At 44.0% G+C, this 22,552-nt stretch overlaps 1 protein-coding gene across 4 annotated transcripts in view; it reads right to left on the reverse strand.

The window, feature by feature from the left end:
* PFKFB3 (6-phosphofructo-2-kinase/fructose-2,6-biphosphatase 3) overlaps positions 1-22,552 on the reverse strand; it is an 89,296-nt gene that overhangs the window by 20,456 nt on the left and 46,288 nt on the right. For all 4 annotated transcript variants that reach the window (XM_033957982.1, XM_033957980.1, XM_033957981.1 and 1 more), the window contains exons 2-9: positions 10,374-10,499; positions 9,739-9,835; positions 9,034-9,100; positions 5,912-5,986; positions 2,482-2,538; positions 1,716-1,840; positions 1,426-1,633; positions 1,113-1,259 (exon numbers count right to left, since the gene is read on the reverse strand). In XM_033957982.1, the coding sequence (XP_033813873.1) occupies positions 1,113-1,259; positions 1,426-1,633; positions 1,716-1,840; positions 2,482-2,538; positions 5,912-5,986; positions 9,034-9,100; positions 9,739-9,835; positions 10,374-10,499 (902 nt within the window). The remainder of the gene's footprint in view (positions 1-1,112; positions 1,260-1,425; positions 1,634-1,715; positions 1,841-2,481; positions 2,539-5,911; positions 5,987-9,033; positions 9,101-9,738; positions 9,836-10,373; positions 10,500-22,552) is intronic.

Here is a 22,552-nt window from a genome sequence, read left to right on the forward strand (position 1 = left end):
CCTCAACCCAGTCTCGGAAAACATCTAGCCAGTCGGATTTGCATACAGCGGAGGTAACGCATGTAAATTTCCCTCACGCATATTCACTGGGGGTATCCAACACCAATTGGTTAGGTGTCCCCAAAGGACTGGGTTGAGAAACACTGCCCTCGGACATGGCCCTGCCTGCTTAAAAATGCTTTACTCCTACTGAAAGTATGGCCGCCTCTGGGGTTAAAACTAAGCCACATTAATAAATTATTAAGTGATAGGACAGAGATGCAACACAATTCGGTTTATGGCAGGGTCTCTCAACCCAGTCCCTGGAGAGCCTCAACCCAGTCTGGTTTTCAATAAATTCACCATGAACATGCATGAGACACATTTACACATACAGTGGTACCTCGGTTTGCGAGTGTTTTGCAAGGCGAGCAAAACATTCGCAAAATCGGCGCCTCGGAAACTGAGCGCGCTTCGATTTGCGAGCCCCCCCCCTGCGAACCGGCACCCTCCCCCCCGCGATCCGGCACACCCCCCCCCCGCCGCCATCGGGCACCCCCCCCCCCCGCCGCGACCTGAGGTCCTCCCAACCCACCCGAACCCTCTTCTTACTTTTCTGTAGCCTCCGCAGCGGCACCGGCACCAGCATGTCCTGTGCCTGGTGCCGGTGCCTGAAGATCTGCTTCCTGTGCTGGGCCTTGAGAGTTCACGTTCGACGGGGAAGGGTGCCGGTTTGCGGGGGAGGGGGGCCTTCGGGGGGAGCAATGCCGGTTCTCGTGGGGGGGGGAGCAGCGCTGCTGGCCTCGGGGGGGGGAAGGTGGGGGGTGGAAACATATCAAAGCAAGTTTCCCTTACTTCCTATGGGGAAACTAGTTTTTATATACGAGCATTTTGGATTGCGAGCATGCTCCTGGAACGGATTATGCTCGTAATCCAAGGTACCACTGTACTGCCTCCATCATATGCACATTCATTGCGAGTATCCTGAAACCCTGGTATACGGATTCAGTTGAAGGGGGGGTGGGGGGGCAATGCCAGAAGTACAAGCGCGAGGATGAGCCACTAACCAGACACGTTGCAGGAAGCGACATACGGAAAAAGGTGAACGACCCAACCTACTCGAAGACACTCACCGCGTCAATCTCGTTCAGCGCCTTCCACTGTTCGTACGGCAGTTTCAGGGCCTCGGCTGTCTGGATGGTTCTCTTCAGCTGGCTTGTCCACACTTTGAGATCTTTAAGGTTTTGCTCCTCTACAAACTTTTTCAGCGCTGCAGAAAACTGAGAACGGAGATATCAAAATGTCAGTTTAATTCTCACATTCACTTCCTAAGAGCAAGGTCAAATCCCCCTTGCAAGACACATGGGTTAGCCCAGACGAACCAGGAACTTTCCTAATTAAGACAAAGATCAGCCCCACCCCCATCACATAGCAAGTCTTGCCTACCTTCTTGCCGCGGTTAGAGAGCCCGGAGTCTCCGCCAATGTGCCCCGACAAGTTGGACTCGCTCTCGCCATGACGGCACAAGTATATGGTGCGTGGCTGCACGTGTATATTCATTAGGTAATACACAATCCGGCTTTGGATGTGGTCCTGCACCCGGTTCACCAGAAACCTCCGGCCAACATCGGTCACCTTGATCAAGGACAGGTCCCTAAATATCGCAGAAGGAAGATTCAGTTCATCGGTCTTACGCCGAGGGGCATGAGCAAACCATGCACAAGCATTGCTCCCACCTGTCGTAATTGTCTGGGTCCAGGGGCTGGTAGCTGGACTTGTAACAGTGGATGCGCTTCATGAAGTCTTCCAGGGCATCGGTGGAGTCGCAGTCCCTGTAGTCTGGGCTGGAAAGCTTTACCTCCTGCAGAAGAGACCAGAACTCAGGGCTCATTACCACAGTCCCTTCCACCCCAGGATTGTAAATTGCAAAGGGCATGGGGTCCCCAGCCCAGGAAATCAAAGGGAATATGCCTAATACAAATAAGAATAGCTATGCTGGGTCCATCAAGCCCCGTTTCCAACAGGGGATAATCCAGGTCACAAGCAATTGGCAGAAACCCAAAGAGTAGCAACATTCCAGAGCTCAGATTGTGATGTCACAATGCCTCATTCCACCAATGCTTAAGAGCCAACCTCACCAGTGACGTCACAATGGATTGACTGCCCTCTACTTGGCGAACATAAGAGTTGCCTTATTGGGACAGAGCAAAGGTCCATCATGCCCAGTATCCAGTTTCCAACAATGGCCAATCCAGGTCACAAGTACTTGGCAGAAACCCAAATAGTAGCAACATTCCATGATACCAATCCCAGGGCAAAGACAGATCCCAGCTTGGTTCAAACTGAGCTGGAGAACTGTGAGAGCGAAGAGGAGTAGGAAGGAACCCCCTCCCCCCCACATACACAATTGTGCTCTTTCCCTCTGAAATGGAGCCTGGTCCAATCCCATATCAATATCCCAGCATAGCTCAGCTCCACAGCAAGAAAAAACAAAAATCTTACCATGATGTTTGAGGCCACTACATTTGGGTCATTGCAAACGGACTCTATGAAGAACACCTGGAAGAGGAACCAAAATTAGGCCTGCATGGAAACCAGCATTTCCCAGAGCACAGGGAGACTTCTGGCAACCTCCCAGACATGGCTTCCAAGTTTCTCTTCCGATCCACACCACATTCAAAGATCTTCTGGTTTAGAATAAACACTTCACACTCACTTCTCTACAATTATAATATGGAATGCAATGTTCTCTGCAACTCATGCGTTAAAAGAAGCCCTGTAAAAACTATCCCTTGCACACATGAGCATTTCCATCAAGCCTGTGCCTTAGGAGGGACCATCTTTCAGGACTATCCCAGAACTTATCACCTCACAAGCACAGAATCACAACTGTCAGAGCCAAATGCTTCCAGATTTGGTGTATGCGGGAATAACAGAAAGGCAATTGAAACATTTACAAACAGTAGAAAATGCGGCAATTCATCTGTGATCATGTGACTCCATTATAATTGAAATTCCATTGGTTGCCAATGGAATTTAGAATGAAATGTAAGATCCCGATGCTGGCACATAGGGCATTGTTTGAGTTACAACCATTATATCTTTCTTTATGCACCTAGGCGTTTATCGAGATCTTTAAATGACAATAGAGCAGCTGTTCCCCATATCTCGAAGGCTCACCTTGCCTCACCCAGAAGGTGCATTTTTCTACTTAGTTCCAATATAGAGGAACAATTTGTCAGTAGAGTTAAGGAAGCTTCGAAGAATCGCTTCAAAACTTTAAGAGACATCTAAAAGCCCATGTTTTTTGAAATGGCTTTCTCAAATTGAATAATGGAATTGGGACTGCAATTCGCATTCATTTGTATTAATATATTTTTATATTTTATATAACAGTTTTAGTGAGGGGGGGTTTAGTTTGGGGTGTTGACTATCTGTATGTGGAAGTTATTGAAATACCTTGAGCTTGTTTGCTGTTCTATTTGCACTGTTTTGTATTCTTTTTTTTTTTTAACAATTCTTTATTCATTTTCACAAATTACATTGTGTTAATATTTTCATTCACAGTAACAATAAATACATCACTTATAAAACAATCATTGGTATATTACATAGATTCTTATCCCTCTCCCTCTCCCATCCCTCCCAACCATATACTCCATTATTGAATGATATATGTAATAATAAAATACCCCCCTCCCTACCTCATAAACTGATAAACATAAGGGAAATAATTTTACTTAATCCTGACAATATTTTGTTAATGGTTTCCACACATCCTGAAATTTCTTAAAATATCCCTTTTGTAACGCAGTAAATCTCTCCATTTTATAGATATGGCATAAAGAGTTCCACCAAAAGTTATAATTTAATCTCCTCCAGCCTTTCCAATTATATGTGATTTGTTGAATGGCAACCCCTGTCATTATTAGTAATAATTTATTGTTATTCGCAGAAATCTGACTTTTTGCTCTCATATCCATACCAAATATCACAGTATCATAGGATAATGCCACTGGGTTCTCTAATAAATTATTAATTTGGTCCCAAATTGATTTCCAAAAATTCATAATACATGGGCAATGAAACAATGATCTAAAGTTCCTGCTTCTAAATGACAATGCCAGCATCTATTAGACAAAGAACTTAAAAATTAAAAACTGAGATATTTGGAGCATTGAGATTAAGCATGAAACTACTGCATCTCAATGGAGGATGAGAGTGTTTTGTATTCTTATTTGAGCTCAATAAAATATATTTGAAATAACAGTTTTAGTGGCTGTGTTTTAGAAATGTTCATATCTTTTCCTTTCCTATTTTTAATGGAGTTCTTTTCACAAATTTGATTGAGTTGCGATGTAAACCGCTTTGATCCTTTTGGGCTGTATAGACGGTATAGAAAGATTTTAATAAACATAAACATTAGCCCTAGAGGCACAAGTAAAGATAGGTCCCAACTTGATTAATCCAGCCGGGTCATTAGCCGTCATCTACTATGTTAACTTTTTCTCTCAATTCTGGTTACAGATAATATTTAGGTGTCTGAAATATCCAGAATGGTCCAGAAAGGAGCATTTCATAGTCCAATATAAAGGGATAAAAAAAGTCCTTTATTTAACAAAACCCAACGTGGATTACATTTAAGTTGCATCAGGAGTTTCAGAACATAAAAAGGGGAGTATTAGATATAAATCTCCCAATCAAATGATTGGTATACTACGCACCTGAGAATGACACGGTGGTTGATACCCGCAGCTTGCCGTGGGTACCCCGCCAAAACAGGGAGCGAGAAAATAGTAGCCGCCACAGGAATGGGGATAATGTCATTCACCACCCCACGGAGCGGTGAATGGTCTTGTCTCCGCAGTGAAGGGAACACAACATGCGGTCACGGATCGCGCGATCCAGGAGCCCCCTCCCGCCTGATCGCCGCGTCCTGCCATTTCTCACCCTCCCTCACCCTATGTGACGAATTGTTCTTCTCCCAGCGGCACGCTTTCAACAAAGTCGCACGCGGGCATGGCTGCTTCAGTTGAATCCTCCTTTGACGCAACCGGAAACAGGAAATTGCGTCAGAGGAGAAGATTCAACTGATGCAGCTTCTTGTTGAAAGCGTGCCGCTGGGAAAACAATTCAGCACATAAGGTGAGGGGGAGGGAGATGGTGGTACGTGACGAACGGATGGGAGGGGGTCTGCTGGACCGCGCAATCCATGACCGCGCATGCTCCCTCACAGTAGGAAGGAGGGAGTGAAAGGGAAAGAGATGCTGGGCCAAGTGGATGAAGAGGGAGACAAATATTGAGAAAGGGGAGGACAGGCAGGGAGCCAGATGCTAGAAGCAGGAGGGAGAAAGAGGAAAAGAAGCTAGATGGGGTTGGAGAGGAGAGACACATTGGTGAGGAAGAGGAAGAGAGGGGAAATCTGGACACAGGAAGGTAACAGAAACAGAGGGGAAATTATGTGCATGGGGCATAGGGACAGAGACATAAAGGGGAGATACATGGGGATGGTATATGGACACGGGGGGGGGGGGCAAAGCCGGACACAGGAGGGAGTATACAAATACAGAGGGGAGATATTAGAAATGGGGAAAATAGGAACACAGAAAGGAGATGGTTTGTGCGGATGGGATCAGATGGTTTACGGGGACTGGGATGGTGGGGATGAGGCGGGGACGGGGACAAATTTTTTCCCCGTGTCATTCTCTACTACGCATTTCAACTTAAATCTCAGCCAAGTTCAAGCTGTTAGAAACTACTGCAGCAGTCTCAATGAAGGGAAGCTTTTTTTTTTTTTTATTTTGCTACTGTAATGGAGTAGAGGGATTTTCAGTTTCTCAAAACTAACCATGCTCTGAGCGGCCTTGTAAATTTAACCCCTACTACAGCACATATGTTCAAGGGAGCATTATGACAGACAGATGTTACTAACCTTGAATCCGTTCTCTTTGGCAAAGTTAACAACCATTTCTCTCCTCTCCCTGGTTGTGTTTGTGGCATCGAAGACCTACAGAAACACATTTCACATATTAGAAGATGGACCCTGGACGTCACGCCTGGTTTCTAGAATGCTCTGCGGAAGAAAACTCAGCCTAGACAGATTTTAAATGAGGCAGGTATGTTCTCCCTTATGAGTTCCAGGTGGATTACAATAAAGCAGATGACCGGAAACAAACCCAGTGAAACGAGCAATATTGAAAAAAAATTATTTTAAAAAACCAAACAATCAGTTCAAAAATTTCTTCAAGAAAACTGTTTTTAAAAGCTGTCTAAAAACTAGATAATTAGTTTCTGTAGAAAGATTTACAGTAGACTAATCAGTTACATAAACAAGTTACGTGCCTGTTAGTTTTTCTAGGGAATACCATAATATCTCTGCCAGGTCCAAATTTCTTTGTCTATTTATACGACACAAGACCCAGGCTAATGAGAAATACTTTTATTATGAAAATAGAAAAATATAATTCACAAGCCAGCAGCAATATCTAAATATTGTTCACAAAATATCTGATTACATATATGAAAACTCAGTACATAATTATCACAACACACTTCTAGATAACTAAGTAAAATTACTTCTTACACACACTAAACAATTCCTTATAATAATAATAATCCCTGATTAGCAGCAATCTATTACAGATTATCACCGAGAGTAGCTTTACAAGCCTTATCCTATATCACAATCGGATGCCCTGATCTAACCCCAGCTTAAAGATAATAAGTTCCTTATATCACCATCTAATTAGGCCTTGGCACAAAATCAGGTGAAATGGAAGACGTCTCTTCAGCTTAGCAGATGTAGAAATCCTTTGGTTACAGGAACAAGTGTTTGTCAGCCACTGATAAAGCTGTAATTTATTGGCAGCAAAAGTTTCCTTGAAGTGATGGAATTCAGATCTGTTTAAGGTCCGATTCACTCTCTCTCAGGCAGAGAGTCACACGAGGTAACTGTTCAGGTCTTAATTATTATGAAAAAGATGCGTGCAGAACACCTGTGATGAGATGTCAGTTCACTTCCATCCCGGCACAGACTAATTATAATTAGCACCTTTTCACTTGGATCACGTCAGATGACTTCCTCGGACCAATCCAGAAACAGAACTTAGATGAATAGCCTTTCTGTGTAAAGTCTCATACAGGCTGGGAGACACAGGCGCCTTTCGAGAGAAAAGCACAGCATAGGAGTATAACTCCCCCAAGATTCACAGTCTAAGCATGAAGACATAGATAGATGTCCTTGACTAGAATACCATTCTGGTACATACCCAGAATGCATCAGGCAGAAACAGCAAAGATGTGTTCTTCTTTCTCTTCTTGCTAGGTTCAGGCTGGAATGATTTATTGCAAATAATGGTTCAGGCTTAAATGATGGTTCAGGCTTGATGATGTCATAGAGGCCTAACCTTCAGGTGCAAATAAGGAAACACCCTACATTTCTGATCTAACAGTGAGGGGAAGTTTATTCCAAATAGTCGGAATAGCTTAAACAAAATTGATTTTGTTGTATATGACCCTGTCTACCAATCATTAAGAAAACTAAAGCCAGCAAATAAGGAGCTAGACCATGTAAAATATTAAAAAGCAATACACAGAGCTGATAAGTTATCCTTAAGTTACAAGTTAACCAATGTAACTGAACAAAATAAGATGTAATCCTTTCATATTCGGGAATCGAGAATTATAACTCTAACTGCAGTTCCTAAGGGAGAAGACTTTAGTTAGAGTCTTCCAAAAACGTGTTTACCAAGACGTCAACTGGTGCCAGATGTAACCGTGAAAATACCGACTGTTTGGCCAACATTGTTCTGTACTAGCTGGTATCCGAATATTTTGTTTTTGTCCCTGGGTGGGTTGGCAACATTTCATGGCTTTTACCTTGAGGAAAGTGGAAGGATTACACCTCGAGGTACTGATATTACTTCTGAAGCAAGCCTGTGGGGGTGAAACACAGCCATGTTGGGCACCTTTTTGTGTGACTCTACCATAAAGGGTTCTAATTGACCTCCATCGCATCTGCTTCTTCAGCATCCATTGTAATATGTCATTAGCCTTTGTTGAATATATTTCATTGCAATTTTACCTTTTATATCTGTTTTATTAAGCGCTTATTTATAACCCATTCCAAGTTTTAATTATGAAGGTGAAGATTAAGGAGCCAAGTAAATGGACTCCAGACCGGGAAGAGGTTTTCATGAGTTAGAAAAATAATTTTTTCCCACAACACCTTCTGCGGAGGCTGGATGGGTCATTTTGGATTTATCTGCCATCATGTACTATTTTAGAATAAAAAAAATCACATCCCTGTTCTTCGAAAATAAGGGGCTCATAATAAAAAAAGTCAGTACTTGGACGATCAAAAAGACAGGTCGCCAAGTACTGATATTCAAAACTGGTATTAGACGTATCTAAAACCGGCTTATGTCATTTCAATGATGCTGTACGCCCAGAACGAAAAGGGATGTTTCTGGAGGAGTGGCTAGGGCAGGATGTGGGCTGACCTAGACTGGGCATCTCTCCTGCCGGTGACGAGCACTTTGGGGGGGGGGGGGAGTCCGGAAGGAGAGATTGGGTATCTCTCCTGCCACGATGGTTGCAGAGGAGGCAGAACGGTTCCACGATTCTCTAACTGGCGTTGTTTATGACAGACGCTGGTTAGAGAATCGTGCTTTTAGGCGAAGGACTGGCCCCTCCTTCACCTAAAAGGTCTTGTTTTGGGCGTTTGGGACTTGGGCGATTTTGGGGGGTCGGGAATGCATTGTAAGCATACACTTATGCGGCAGTCTGGGCGATTAAACTGTTGACCATAACAAAGTGTTTCAGGGTGTAACACAAAACTTCTCTTCATACAGGTAAGCCATTTTGGACGTGTTTTTTTTTTAAATGTACATTTTCCTGCTGCCTACTTTATGCGTCTAGGGCCTTAGGCCAAAAGGGGACTTAGACGTCCTTTTTGGATTATGCCCCTCCACATGTCTCCAGCTCGATTCCAGTCTGCTCAATTATACAGGCCTTGCATTTGAGGTACAATTAAAGGAGACCTGGGGAACTTACTGCATTCTGGCCGCCTTCTTCCGTCAGGTACAACTTCACATCTCTCAAGGCAGATAAGGCACATTGTCTGCAACGGAGAAAGAAGATATGCTGAGGTCGGCCCACCAGGACCCGCCGACTTACACGAACATCATTGAACGCATTAAAATCGGTGGCATAAGGAATGGAGCAGAGGCTTCCGACTCCAGAGAAAAAGCACCAAGACCATAGAAGATCCATGCCCATGTACAGTACTCCCACGAAATTCGTGGAGGCTCCGTTCCAGGAACACCCGCGAATTTTGGAAAAACTGCGAATGTGGTTTAGGAGCGGGTCGAAGGCAGGAGAGGGCAGCTGGGGCACCGGCGGGTGCTGAAAATCAGGTATGGGATCATTCTCAGTGTTTTCCGACCGCCTCTTCCTGGTACTAAAGTCAGGCTACACCAATCAGGAGCTGCTTTGACATGCCAGATAGCGTGTCAAAGCAGCTCCTGATTGGTGTAACCTGATTTTAGTACCAGGAAGAGGCGGTCGGAAGATACCGCGAAAGACCGAGTCTGCGATTCGCAAATGTTTACTGTATATAAAAGAGCAACCAGGCCTGGGAGTCTTAGCAGCTAGCCATGATCCTGGGAGAAGACAAGGTCATGACAACAAATGAAAGCTCTGGGGGGGGGGGGGAAAGGAACACCCTCCCCCCCCACACACACACACAAAAAAACTTACTTTCTTACTTTCATGGCCTCTTCATTGTCTGGGCGGAAGAAGTCATAGGAACTATAGTGCTTCACAGCTTCCCGGCGATATTCCCCTACATTGAAAACTGCAACAAAAGACGGGCAATGAATACATGTCCCCCCAAACCCTTTCACGGTATGATACTGAGCATAGCACCCCCAAATGTATCTTTCACTCCAAGAACCAGTGTAGTCTTAATACATCAATTCCCACCAACCAGGTAAGCCAAGCTCTGATTAGAGGGACACCCCAAAACAACACAGTGACATTACGCTAGAGCAGTATAACCAAATCAGTCAGCTACTGTACAATAAAATTCAGATTAAGACAAGCACCCGGTAATCAGATAGCACCAAGGGGGGAGGGGGGGGGTAGAGATTCATCCAAAGTCGCACTGAAAACCAGTGGCCCTTTTGTTTGACTAAAAACAAAACCAAGAGCTCAACTTTCCATGTCCACCCATAGCTAGCCTGGAGGAAGGAGAGGATGGTAGAAAGGGGAAATGAAGGGAAAAAAACAACAAATTTTTAGATTGAATCAGGTTGGGCAGACTAGATGGACCATTTGGGTCTTTATCTGCCGTCATCTACTGTGTGTGTGTTACTGTGTGAAAGAAGTCTCACCTTTGGTCGGGACGCCAACCCAGTTAAGGTAGCGTGTCAATTTCTTGGAGATATAGGTCTTCCCACGCGCAGGCAGGCCAACCATGACAATCACAGTGGGGGAGTTGGTGAGCTGCGGCCCACAAGCTAAGGAAGGGGGGAACGGAAGAGAAGTTTGTGTTACACCCTGAAACACTTTGTTATTTAAAAAAAAAAAAAAAAACCAGACAACACAAACACTTCCCAACCAGTACAGGCACTCGCTCGCAGTACACAGACATACAAAGCAGGTCCGGCCAATGCACCGTGCTGACCGGGCCCTTCTCAGGAATCATTCTAACTGCCGCCCTCCCCCCTCCACCAAGTTTGTCTCCATTTACCACTGTCACAGAATAGAAGAGGCGAAAATGGCCCATGCGGTCTTCTGGCAATGCCAAATCTCACCAATTTCTGATTCACCGAGGAACGGATCTAGCAACACCTAACAAATGCTCTCGGGCCATAAAACGCTGATGAAAAGTTGAAACAATCAGTTACAAACCACTTTCCTTACGCCCTCCTGGCAGAATCAGACAGGATAAGTTTGTATATGGCCGTTTGGTGGAGGATGGGCAGGGGAGAGCTTCAATGGCTGGGAGGGTGTAGATGGGCTGGAGTAAGTCTTAACAGAGATTTCGGCAGTTGGAACCCAAGCACAGTACCGGGTAAAGCTTTGGATTCTTGCCCAGAAATAGCTAAGAAGAAAAAATTAAAAAAATTTAAATTGAATCAGATTGGGCAGACTGGATGGACCATTCGGGTCTTTATCTGCCGTCATCTACTATGTTACTATGAGAGAGAGAAAGAAAAAGAGAGAAAGACAAAGAAAGAAAAAGACAAAGAAAGAGAGAAAGACAAAGAGAGAGAGAGAGAGAAAGAGAAAGAAAAAGAGAGAAAGACAAAGACAAAGAAAGAACGAAAGAAAGACAAAGAAAAAGTGAGAGAAAGAGAGAAAGAAAGAAAGAGAGAGTGAGACAAAGAAAGAGAGAGAGAGACAAAGAAAGAGCAAGAGAAAGAAAGAAAGAGAGAGTAAGACAAAGAAAGAGAGGGAGAGAAAAACGGTGACTGAGTTCAAAGAAGCGTGGAATGAACACAGAGGATCTAGAATCAGAAAATAATATTAAAAATTGAACTAAGGCCAGTACTGGGCAGACTTGCACGGTCTGTGTCTGGCCGTTTGGTGGGGGATGGGCTGGGGAGGGTTTCAATGGCTGGGAGGGTGTAGATGGGCTGGAGTAAGTCTTAACAGAGATTTCGGCAGTTGGAACCCAAGCACAGTACCGGGTAAAGCTTTGGATTCTCGCCCAGAAATAGCTAAGAAGGAAAAAAAAAAAAAAAATTTAAATTGAATCAGGTTGGGCAGACTGGATGGACCATCCGGGTCTTTATCTGCCGTCATCTACTATGTTACTATGTATAAAGTGAAATGTCAAGCCCTCTTGAGAAAAATCCTTAAAACATGGGGCATTAGGAGGCACGAGCTCGAAGAGAGTCCAGTAACGCAATGCCTCGTGAAAGCTTGTGTCAAAACTCCCTGAATCCAACCCAAATATTAACATCAGATTTTCTTTTACACTCAAAACTTCTCTTAACATTTGGTTCTATGCAAATATATCGGAGCCCTGGGGGCCACAAATCTGTCTCTGCGGGGAGCCTGTTACTGAAGAATCTTTTCCTCGTACGCACGGGTGCAAACCACGGAATAGACCACACAGTCCTACAGAAAACATTTCTCCCAAGGGAGTTCAGAACATTTACATTAATTGATTCAGGTCCTCAAGCAATTTTCCCTGTCTATCCTGGTAGGCTCACAGTCTATCTAATGTATCTGGGGCATTGGGGGGATTAAGTGACTTGCCCAGGGTCACAAGGAGCAGCGTGGGTTTGAACCACTGCACCACTCTAGAAATCAAAATGTAGTAAAAGTGAGCCAAGTCTAGGACAATCAAGCCATTGTGACATCACTGATGAGGTTGGCTCTCATTGGTGGAATGAGGCATTATGACGTCACAATACCAGCTCTGGTTATCAGAGGCTGAAACTTTTCACACTATTCATCTCCCAGGGGAGCTCAGAATGGTTTACATGGATTTATTCAGGTACTCAAGCATTTTTCCGTGTGTGTCCTGGTGGGCTCATAATCTATCTAATGTATCTGGGACAATGGGGGGATTAAGTGACTTGCCCAGGGTCACAAGAAGCAGCGTGGGTTTGAACCCACAACCTCAGGGTGCTGAGGCTGTAGCTGTAATCACTGTGCCACACCCCCCCCCTATTTATTCATTATAAGTGGTACAGAATAGAGAATGATAAGGGGACAAAATTTGTCCCCATCCTGCAGGATCTCAATTTCCCCGTCCGGTTCCCGCGCGTTTTGTCGCTGTCCCTTTCCTATAAGCTCTGCCTTAACTGCACAAGCTTCGAACGCATGATTTTAAAAAGTGTTTGAGGCTTGTGCAAATGAAGACAGAGAACATAAGAACATAAGAAGTTGCCTCTACTGGGTCAGACCGAGGTCCATCTCGCCCAGCGGTCCGCTCCCGCGGCGGCCCATCAGGTCTGCGACCTGTGAAGTGGTTTCTGACCACTTCTATAACCTACCTCAAGTTCTATCTGTACCCCTCTATCCCTTTATCCTCCAGGAACCTATCCAAACCCTTCTTGAATCCCTGTACAGAGTTCTGGCCTATCACTTCCTCCGGAAGCGCGTTCCATGTGTCTACCACCCTCTGCGTAAAAAAGAATTTTCTAGCATTTGTTCTAAACCTGTCCCCTTTCAATTTCTCCGAGTGACCCCTAGTGCTTGTGGCTCCTCTCAGTTTGAAGAATCTGTCCTTATTTACTTTCTCTATGCCCTTAAGGATTTTGAAGGTTTCTATCATGTCCCCTCTAAGTCTCCTCTTCTCCAGGGAGAACAGCCCCAGCATTTTTAACCTGTCAGTGTATGGAAAATTTTCCATACCTTTTATCAGCTTAGTCGCCCTCCTCTGCACTCCCTCGAGTACCGCCATGTCCTTCTTGAGGTACGGCGACCAGTATTGAACACAGTACTCCAGGTGCGGGCGCACCATTGCGCGATACAGCGGCATGATGACTTCCTTGCTTGCAGGAATAAGGCAGGGGCAGGGGCAGGAAAAGAACTGGCCGGGGTGGGAAAATGAGCTCCCACGGGGACAGGGAAAAATTTGTCCCCGTGTGAACAGAAATTTTCAATGAAAGATATACAAGACCGTCCCCTGCTCTGTGGAACTTGTGGTGAATATCATCGACGCCGTAATCAGGGAAATCAAGGATTAAGATTTAAAAGCAGCCTAGGGGGGAAAAATTGGCATGAGGCTGAATTTGAATACCAAGAGGGCACACGATACCAGCTCAGACATCTATTCCGGCACAGGGAAAGTGTGTTATTGAGAATCAGTGGTGGAGAAAGCATGAATAAGCCAGCTTGACAAATGAACTAAGGATACCAGGCGGTTCACCAGGAGACATATAACACGCAGAGGTCATGCACCTGTGTGCGAGTAGGTAGCAGCAAATGAGAAGAGGGGTTAAATGGCCATTACAAGGACACTAGAGGAAGACAAGGTGACTTTTGAAAAAACTGTAATGAGAGGTGAATGTTCATAGGAAGACAGCTGAAAAAAACCACACGTTTTAGTGATATTTTGCATCAAGACAACCTTCTACCCGGCCAATTTCTCCATTTTCCTAGTCAAAGAAAAAATCCGTCATCGCAGGGTTACAGTTAAATCCTGACAGTTCTTTATTTATTTATTTATTTATTTATTTATTTAGTTAGTTAGATTTTTATCCCGTCCTCCCAATAGCTCAGAACGGTTTACAAATGAACATACACATATAAGTAGTACAAATGAACATACTATACAAATAAGTAGTACAACTGGTTTAGGGATTGGATTTATAGTTTTTGGAGAGAATTAAATACCGGGAGAGTAAGCAGAAAGAGAGAAGGGGGAAACAGTAGCTTAGTTTAAGGAGAGTTATAAGCATTTAGGTACAATTTGTTAGTGGATAGAGTAAGAGAGGATCATACTGGAGTTTCGGGAAGGGGGGGAGAAGGCAGAGGAGATCTTTAGTTGAAGAGGAGGGTCTTTACCGATTTACGGAATGTTAATAATGAGTTCTGTTGTCTAAGTTGGGGGGGGAGTTGGTTCCAGAGGCGTGGAATGAAGTGGCTGTAGGATCGTTTGTGGGCAGTTTCTGTGAGCAGTGATCTTCCGGGGGGGGGTGCATAGGCGTATCTCAGACTTTGAGCGGAGAGTGCGAGTGGGGTTGTAGATGGGAAGCTTGGATTTTATGTAGGAGGGGGTGGTGGAGTAGATTCTCTTGTGAGCAATTGCCAGGGCTTTGAAAGTACAGCGTTGGCTAATTGGGAGCCAGTGTTCGGCATGGAGTGCCGAGGAGATGGAATCGTGGTAGTTGAGGTTGTGTAGGAGGCGGATGGCTGCATTTTGAACCCGTTGGAGGCGTTTGATATTATTCTTGGTTAGTCCATTAAATAGGGAGTTGCAATAATCCATTCTGGAGAGGACATATGCGTATAGGAGTTGGGCGAGGTCTGGTGTGGAGATGTAGGGTTTGATCCTTTTCAGTTGGCGAAGGTAGTAGAAGGAGGTGGAGACTACTTGGGATATGTGGTTAGATAGGGATAGGTGTCCGTCTAGGGTTACTCCCAGGCTGCGAACTTGATCTGCTGCCGTTAGTAGAGTGGAATCCCATGTTAGTGTAGGTCGTATGTATTTGGTGTTTTTGTTTCTGATCCATAGGAGTTCGGTTTTGGAGGCGTTAAGTTGAAGCTTGTTGTTTGACATCCAAGATTTCATTTCAGTGAGGCAGAGTTCGAGGTTAGCAATTTGGGAGGGCCGGTTTTCGCCTAAGGGGAGGAGCAGCTGGATGTCATCTGCATAAGAGTGGATTTTGATTTTATATTTTTGCGCTATATCGATGACGGGTTTGATGTAGAGGTTGAATAGGAGGGGGGATAGAAGGGCGCCTTGAGGAACGCCATATTTGATAGGCTTAGGGTTAGATTTATGTGTCCCTAGTAGGACAGTTTGGGTCCTTTGGTGAAGGAAGGAGGTGATCCATTGGAGGGCTGTGTCTTTGATTCCGAGGTCGTGGAGCCTAGATGTGAGTAGTTGGTGGTCAACTGTGTCGAAGGCAGCGCTAAGGTCAAGTAGGACTAGTAGGGCGTCATTGCCTTTGTCGAGTATTGACCAGCTGTCATCGATGATATCAAGGAGTACTGATTCTGTGCTGTGGCCCTTACGGAAGCCGGATTGGGCTGGGGATAGGGCAGCTTGTTCTTCAATGAAGGGGTGTAGGCGGTGGAGCACAATTCGTTCAAGGAGTTTGGAGACAATTGGGAGGTTGGAGACTGGGCGATAGTTGCTAGGTTCATTGGGATCAAGGGAGGGTTTTTTGAGGGTGGGCTTGATAATAGCTGATTTCCAGCTGAGGGGGACAGTTCCAGTAGTTAGAGAGGTGTTAATGATGGGGAGGATGGATTCTGCCATGGCGTCTCCGGCAGACAGCAGGAGGCTGGACGGGCAGGGGTCGAGGATGGTGTTGGAGGGTTTGAGTTCTCTCAGGGTTTCGAGGACCTCCGCATGAGTGGCTAAATGAAATTGTGAGAGAGTGGCGGAAGAGGGGGTATATGGAGTTGGTTGGAGCTGAGTAGGAGTGGGTTTGGTGTTGAGGTCGAGGTTAGCTCGGATGTTTTGTACTTTGGATAATAAATGTTGGATAATAAATGTTGGCACTGCCATCTAGAAGCAGGAACTTTAGATCATTGTTTCATTGCCCATTTATTATGAATTTTTGGAAATCAATTTGGGACCAACTTAATAATTTATTAGATAACCCAGTGGATTATCCTATGATACTGTGATATTTGGTATGGAAATGAGAGCAAAAAGTCAGATTTCTGCGAACAACAATAAATTATTACTTATAATGACTGGTATTGCCATTCAGCAAATTACATATAATTGGAAGGATTGGAGGAGATTAAATTATAACTTTTGGTGGAACTCTTTATGTCATATCTATAAAATGGAAAGATTTATTGCATTACAACGGGGATATTTCAGGAAATTTCAGGATGTGTAGAAACCATTACCAAAATATTGTATGGATTAGTTAAAATTATTTCCCTTAAATTTTATCAGTTTAATGGTGTAGGGAGGGGGATATTTTATTATTACATATTTTATATGATAATGGAATATATGGAAGGGAGGGGTGGGAGGGGGGAGGGATAAGAGTTTACGTAATGTACCAATGATAGCTTCTAAATGATGTATTTATTGTTAATGTGATTGAATATATATAACACTTGATGCAATTTTAAAAATGAATAAAGAATTTTAAAAAAAAAGAATCTACCAGTGACCGCTCTCACAGAAGACAGCAGGGATGCACTTTCCGAACTCTTTAGTCTCTCAGCCCAACAGCGGATTCCACTGCGGTTTCACGTGGTGGGGATCCGGGACTGTCATTCGGGCACCAATCTGGACATTTTGGCGATGGCGTGGGCCGTGGACCTGCAGTGTACATTAACAGCCCAGCAGCTACAGCGGGTATTGAAGAACATTCAAAGGGTGTCTCCTAACATAACCCACTGGGAAATGCAATTGAAGATTGTTCTGAGACTTTATATTCCACCGGAACGTGCTGCCCGGATGGGAATTACGACATCTCATTCTTGCCCGAAATGCAGCCATGCTCACGCTTCTTTGAGCCATATGTTTTGGGCATGCCCCAAAATTCAACAGTTCTGGAGTCACCTGGGACGCTATGTTACGTTGCTTTGGGGGAGGCGTTGGCTCCCACAACTGAGAGCGCTATTTGGTTTTTATAACATAGCCACGCCCAAACCCAGGGGAATGTCAGCTTTTATCACCAGAGTGCTTTTACTGGGGAAGAAAACTATCCTTATTAACTGGCTTTCGCCTGATCCTCCGACCTATGCACAATGGAGATCCCTGATGATAATTCATGCCACGCTGGAGCGGAGACTGGTGGGTGACTTGGAGCATGGCCCGGGTCGTAGATTTTGTCAGACTTGGGAATACTTTTGGCAGGACCTTACACCACGCGCTCGCAGTAGACTTTTGAACCTTTAAGGTTATCTCTCAACTTTTGGCATGGCTTTGGACTCCTGTGAAGGGGAGGGGTGGGGGGAGGGGGGAAATGTTTGTACTGTTACTTCTGATTGATGCTCTTTCTTGTTCTTGTCTATTATACTTGAAATAATAAAAAAGCATTTGAATATAAAAAAAAAAGAATCCTGACACTACTTGTACTGCAGCAAACAAAGGCATGCACTGGAGGACCAGAGCACCGGAGACTCAATTAATCGTAAATTCAAAGCAAAAGAACAGCAGGAGAAAAAAATGGATAAATTGCAGCATTAGCACACACAACCAGAACTCTGCTACATGCATTATAAGGTGTCTCTGAAAGGTCTATCTGATGCAGCACAAATATTTGAATGTTACCTTCTGGTCTTACTCTCAGATCTCCTCTTTTTTTCTCAAACTTTTTTTTTTTTAGTTATATGGTGCAAGTCTTCTGGCTAGGGCAACAACCTACTTTAAAAGTCTCTTTTCTAAATATATTCTTCACCCCTCTCCTGGTATATTAGATTATAAGTGCATGGAGAAGGGACTGCTTGTATTTTAGATAAGAACATAACAATAGCCTTACTGGGTCAAACCAATGGTCAATCGAGCCCAGTATCCCGTCTTCGTGGAGGCCAATCCAGGTCACAAGTACCTGGCAAAACCCCAAATAGTGGCGGCATTCCATACAGAATCCCAAAGAATAGCAAGATTCCGGAATCGCAAAGAGTAACGAGATTCTAGAATCCCAAAGAGTAGCAACATTCCATACAGAATCTCAAAGAATTAGCAAGATTCTGGAATCCCAAAGAGAAACAAGATTCTAGAATCCTAAAGAGTAGCAACATTCCATACAGAATCCCAAAGAATAGCAAGATTCCGGAATCGCAAAGAGTAACGAGATTCTAGAATCCCAAAGAATAGCAAGATTCCGGAATCGCAAAGAGTAACGAGATTCTAGAATCCCAAAGAGTAGCAACATTCCATACAGAATCCCAAAGAATAGCAAGATTCCGGAATCGCAAAGAGTAACGAGATTCTAGAATCCCAAAGAGTAGCAACATTCCATACAGAATCCCAAAGAATAGCAAGATTCCGGAATCGCAAAGAGTAACGAGATTCTAGAATCCCAAAGAGTAGCAACATTCCATACAGAATCCCAAAGAATAGCAAGATTCCGGAATCGCAAAGAGTAACGAGATTCTAGAATCCCAAAGAGTAGCAACATTCCATACAGAATCCCAAAGAATAGCAAGATTCCGGAATCGCAAAGAGTAACGAGATTCTAGAATCCCAAAGAGTAGCAACATTTCATACAGAATCCCAAAGAATAGCAAGATTCCGGAATCGCAAAGAGTAACGAGATTCTAGAATCCCAAAGAGTAGCAACATTCCATACAGAATCCCAAAGAATAGCAAGATTCCGGAATCGCAAAGAGTAACGAGATTCTAGAATCCCAAAGAGTAGCAACATTCCATGCTACTAATCCAGGGTAAGCAGTGGCTTCCCCCATGTTTTCTCAATAACAGACTATGGACTTTTCCTCCAGGAATTTGTCCAAACCTGTTTTAAAACCAGTTACATTAACCGCTCCTACCACAACCTCTGGCAACGCGTTCCAGAGCTTAACTATTCTCCGAGTGAAAAAAATATTTCCTCCTATTGGTTTTAAAAGTATTTCCCTGTAACTTCATCGAGTGTCCCCTAGTCTTTGTCACTTCTGACGGAGCGAAAAATCGATCCACTTGTACCCGTTCTACTCCACTTAGGATTTTGTAAACTTCAATCCTATCTCCCCGCAGCTGTCTCTTTTCCAAGCTGAAGAGCCCTAACCGTTTTAGCCTTTCCTCATCCGAGAGGTGATCCATTCCCTGCACCATCTTGGTTGCTCTTCTTTGAACCTTTTCTAGTGCCATAAGAATATAAGGACAAATAGGAAAAAATGAATGCAGAGTGTTTGGGGTTTATCAGTACATTTAATAGAGTATGGCGTCCATTGACTATATTTGTAACATCATAATAATTGTTATGTATTTATTTATTTATTTATTTTTTTGAGGTTGGTAGAATTCCTTACACATACAGGGGAGGGGGGAGAGAAAGATATTTTGTTTATTAAAATAATATTATAATTACATAATTTGTCTTATTGTAGTAATTTGGTAAGGGGGAGAAAATGATTGTTCTAAGTATAAATTGAATGTTTAATAATGCGTTTTATGAAATATTTATGTTCAGATAATTGCATTGCATTGTCAAAGTTTAAAAATCAATAAAGATTTATATATAAAAAAAAAAGAACATAAGAACCGCCATCTCCGGATCAGACCTTCGGTCCATCAAGTCCGGCGATCCGCACACGCGGAGGCCCAGCCAGGTGTACACCTGGCGTCATTTTAGTCCCCCATAGCCCTCTATGCCTCTCGTAAGGAACGGTGGATTGCGCAATAACCTCCTCTGGGAGAGCATTCCAAGTGTCTACCACTCGTTGCGTGAAGCAGAACTTCCTGATATTTGTCCTGGACTTGTCCCCCCCTTAGCTTCAGTCCATGTCCTCTTGTCCGTGTCACAATCTCAGCTCTGGAATGTTGCTACTCTTTGGGATTCCGGAATCTTGCTATTCATAAGAACATAAGAAGCGCCATCTCCGGATCAGACCTTCGGTCCATCAAGTCTGGCGATCCGCACACGCGGAGGCCCTGCCAGGTGTACACCTGGCATCATTTTAGTCACCCATATCCCTCTATGCCTCTCGTAAGGAACGGTGGATTGCGCAATAACCTCCTCTGGGAGAGCATTCCAGGTGACCACCACTCGCTGCGTGAAGCAGAACTTCCACTAAATCTTTTTTGAAGTATTTATGCTATATGGCATATATGTCATACTACTAATAAGAGCTCCTTTTACAAAGGTACACTAGCATTTTTAGTGCACGCACAAGATTAGCGCCTGCTAGCCGAAAAATTACCACCTGCTTAAAAGGAGGCGGTAGCGGCTAGCGCGGGCATTTTTAGCGCGTGCTAAAACCACTAGCGCACCTTTAGAAAAGGGGCTTTAAATTTTTGCTTATAGCAGTAGTGGAGACGACAACGGGTTCAGTACAGCAGAGATGATGTGTTAAATCCTGCCAGGATTATAAATACAGTAGTATCAAATCTCTCCTAATGTGATGAAACCGAACCCCAAAAAGACGGAGAAACCCCACAGAGCTGCCCACGACCCGATTTCAGCGTTCTAACACCATCGCTGCTTTCGCATGTTAGAATTAATCGTATCGGTCTGATTAAATAAGCGCTCTAATCCATATGCGGGTTTCTCTTTCAAAAGGATTTTTCTTCTTCCTGGAGGGAAGAGTGCGAGAAGCCATAATTTGCGGTACGTTACTACACGTTAAGCCTACTTGGGACAAATATAAAAGCCGTCTTTTCTTGATCATGACGGGAAGAGTTGTCCAAATGGTCACACGTAACTGCAGAATAAATTACGCATTTTGGTGGGCAAACGTGTGTACCACATATAAATATGAGAGAATGAATGCGGAAGGTTTGGGGTTTAGTGGTGTCAGTTCAAAAGCGCGCCGGGACAAAGGCGCGCGCAGACAATTGAGTGCAGCGTGGAGGCGCGTGCCACAGAAAATTACTGTTTTTAGGGCTCCGACGGGTGGCCATGGGGGGGAACCCCCCCCACTTTACTTAATAGAGATCGCGCCGCGTTGTGGGGGCATTGTGGGGGATTTGGGGGGTTGTAACCCCCCACATTTTACTGAAAACTTCACTTTTTCCCTGTTTGTAGGGAAAAAGTTAAGTTTACAGTAAAATGTGGAGGGTTACAACCCCCCAAACCCCCCCACAACGCCGGCGCGATCTCTATTAAGTAAACTGGGGGGGCTCCCCAACAAAACCCCCCGTTGGAGCCCCTAAAAACTGTAATTTTCTTCGGCGCGTGCCTCCATCTTGCGCTCAGTTGTCGGCGCGCGCCTTTGTCTTTCGCGGGGTTGTCTATGAACCAGGTTTAGTAGTTCATTTAATAAAGTGTGGAGCCCATTGATTGCATTTGTTACCTCATAATAATGGTCATGTATCTCTCCTTGTCTTAGATTTACTTACACATCCAGGGTGGGAAATGTATTTTGAGTATTTAAATTACTTAATTATAATATTGTAATCACATCATATGTCTTATTGTATTAATAATTGGGAGGAGGGTGGGAGAAAATGATTGTTTCATGGATTACTTGTGTAGTTAATAGTGCGTTTTATGTTCAATTAATTGTATTGCACTGTCAAAGTTTGACAATCAATAAAGATTTAAAAAAAAAAAAAAAAGAATTTTTCTTCTTACTGGAGGGAAGAGTGCGAGAAGCTGAAATGAGAATACAAATGTCCCTTAGAAAATTGGCTTATTTTAGCGTTCAGGTATCAGTCTTCGGTTTTGCTGCCTACTTACGGTATTTCAAGCAAAATCGGACGGCAAAGTTAATCTGGGTGGAAAAGTAGAACCCTCTAACGATCGAAGGCAGGAAATTTTTTTTTAAAAAATCAAGTAAAAAGATTATAGGGCTCCTTTTACTAAGGTGCGCTAGCGTTTTTAGTGCGCGCTACACGTAAAAACTAACGCCAGCTCAATGGTGGTGTTAGCGTCTAGCGCAGCTTAGTAAAAGGAGCCCTAACACCTCAATAAAACCAGAGTTCACCGCTGGGACAGCGGGAGAAACTAGTGGGAGACAGGCCGGGAGCAAATGCTGACCTTGGAAATCCTAATCTTGAAATCGGGAACTCAGAAGCCTTATTAATAAAAGCATAATGAAATGGTACAAATGTGATGTTAGTAAAAAAAAAAAAAAAATTTTTTTTTAAAAAAAAAGCACCACTGGGTTTGGACCAAGCAGCAGCAGCCCCTCCCTCCCATTTGGCAGGCGCATGCAAGCGAGAGACGTGCAAGACGGCGGCAGCTTCATGGCCCGCTGCAAAGACTGGCATCATCTGATCTTTCAGGCATGAGATGACAAATAGGTA

The sequence above is a fragment of the Geotrypetes seraphini genome, chromosome 9 (genome assembly GCF_902459505.1).
Source record: "Geotrypetes seraphini chromosome 9, aGeoSer1.1, whole genome shotgun sequence".
Lineage (NCBI taxonomy): Eukaryota > Metazoa > Chordata > Amphibia > Gymnophiona > Dermophiidae > Geotrypetes > Geotrypetes seraphini.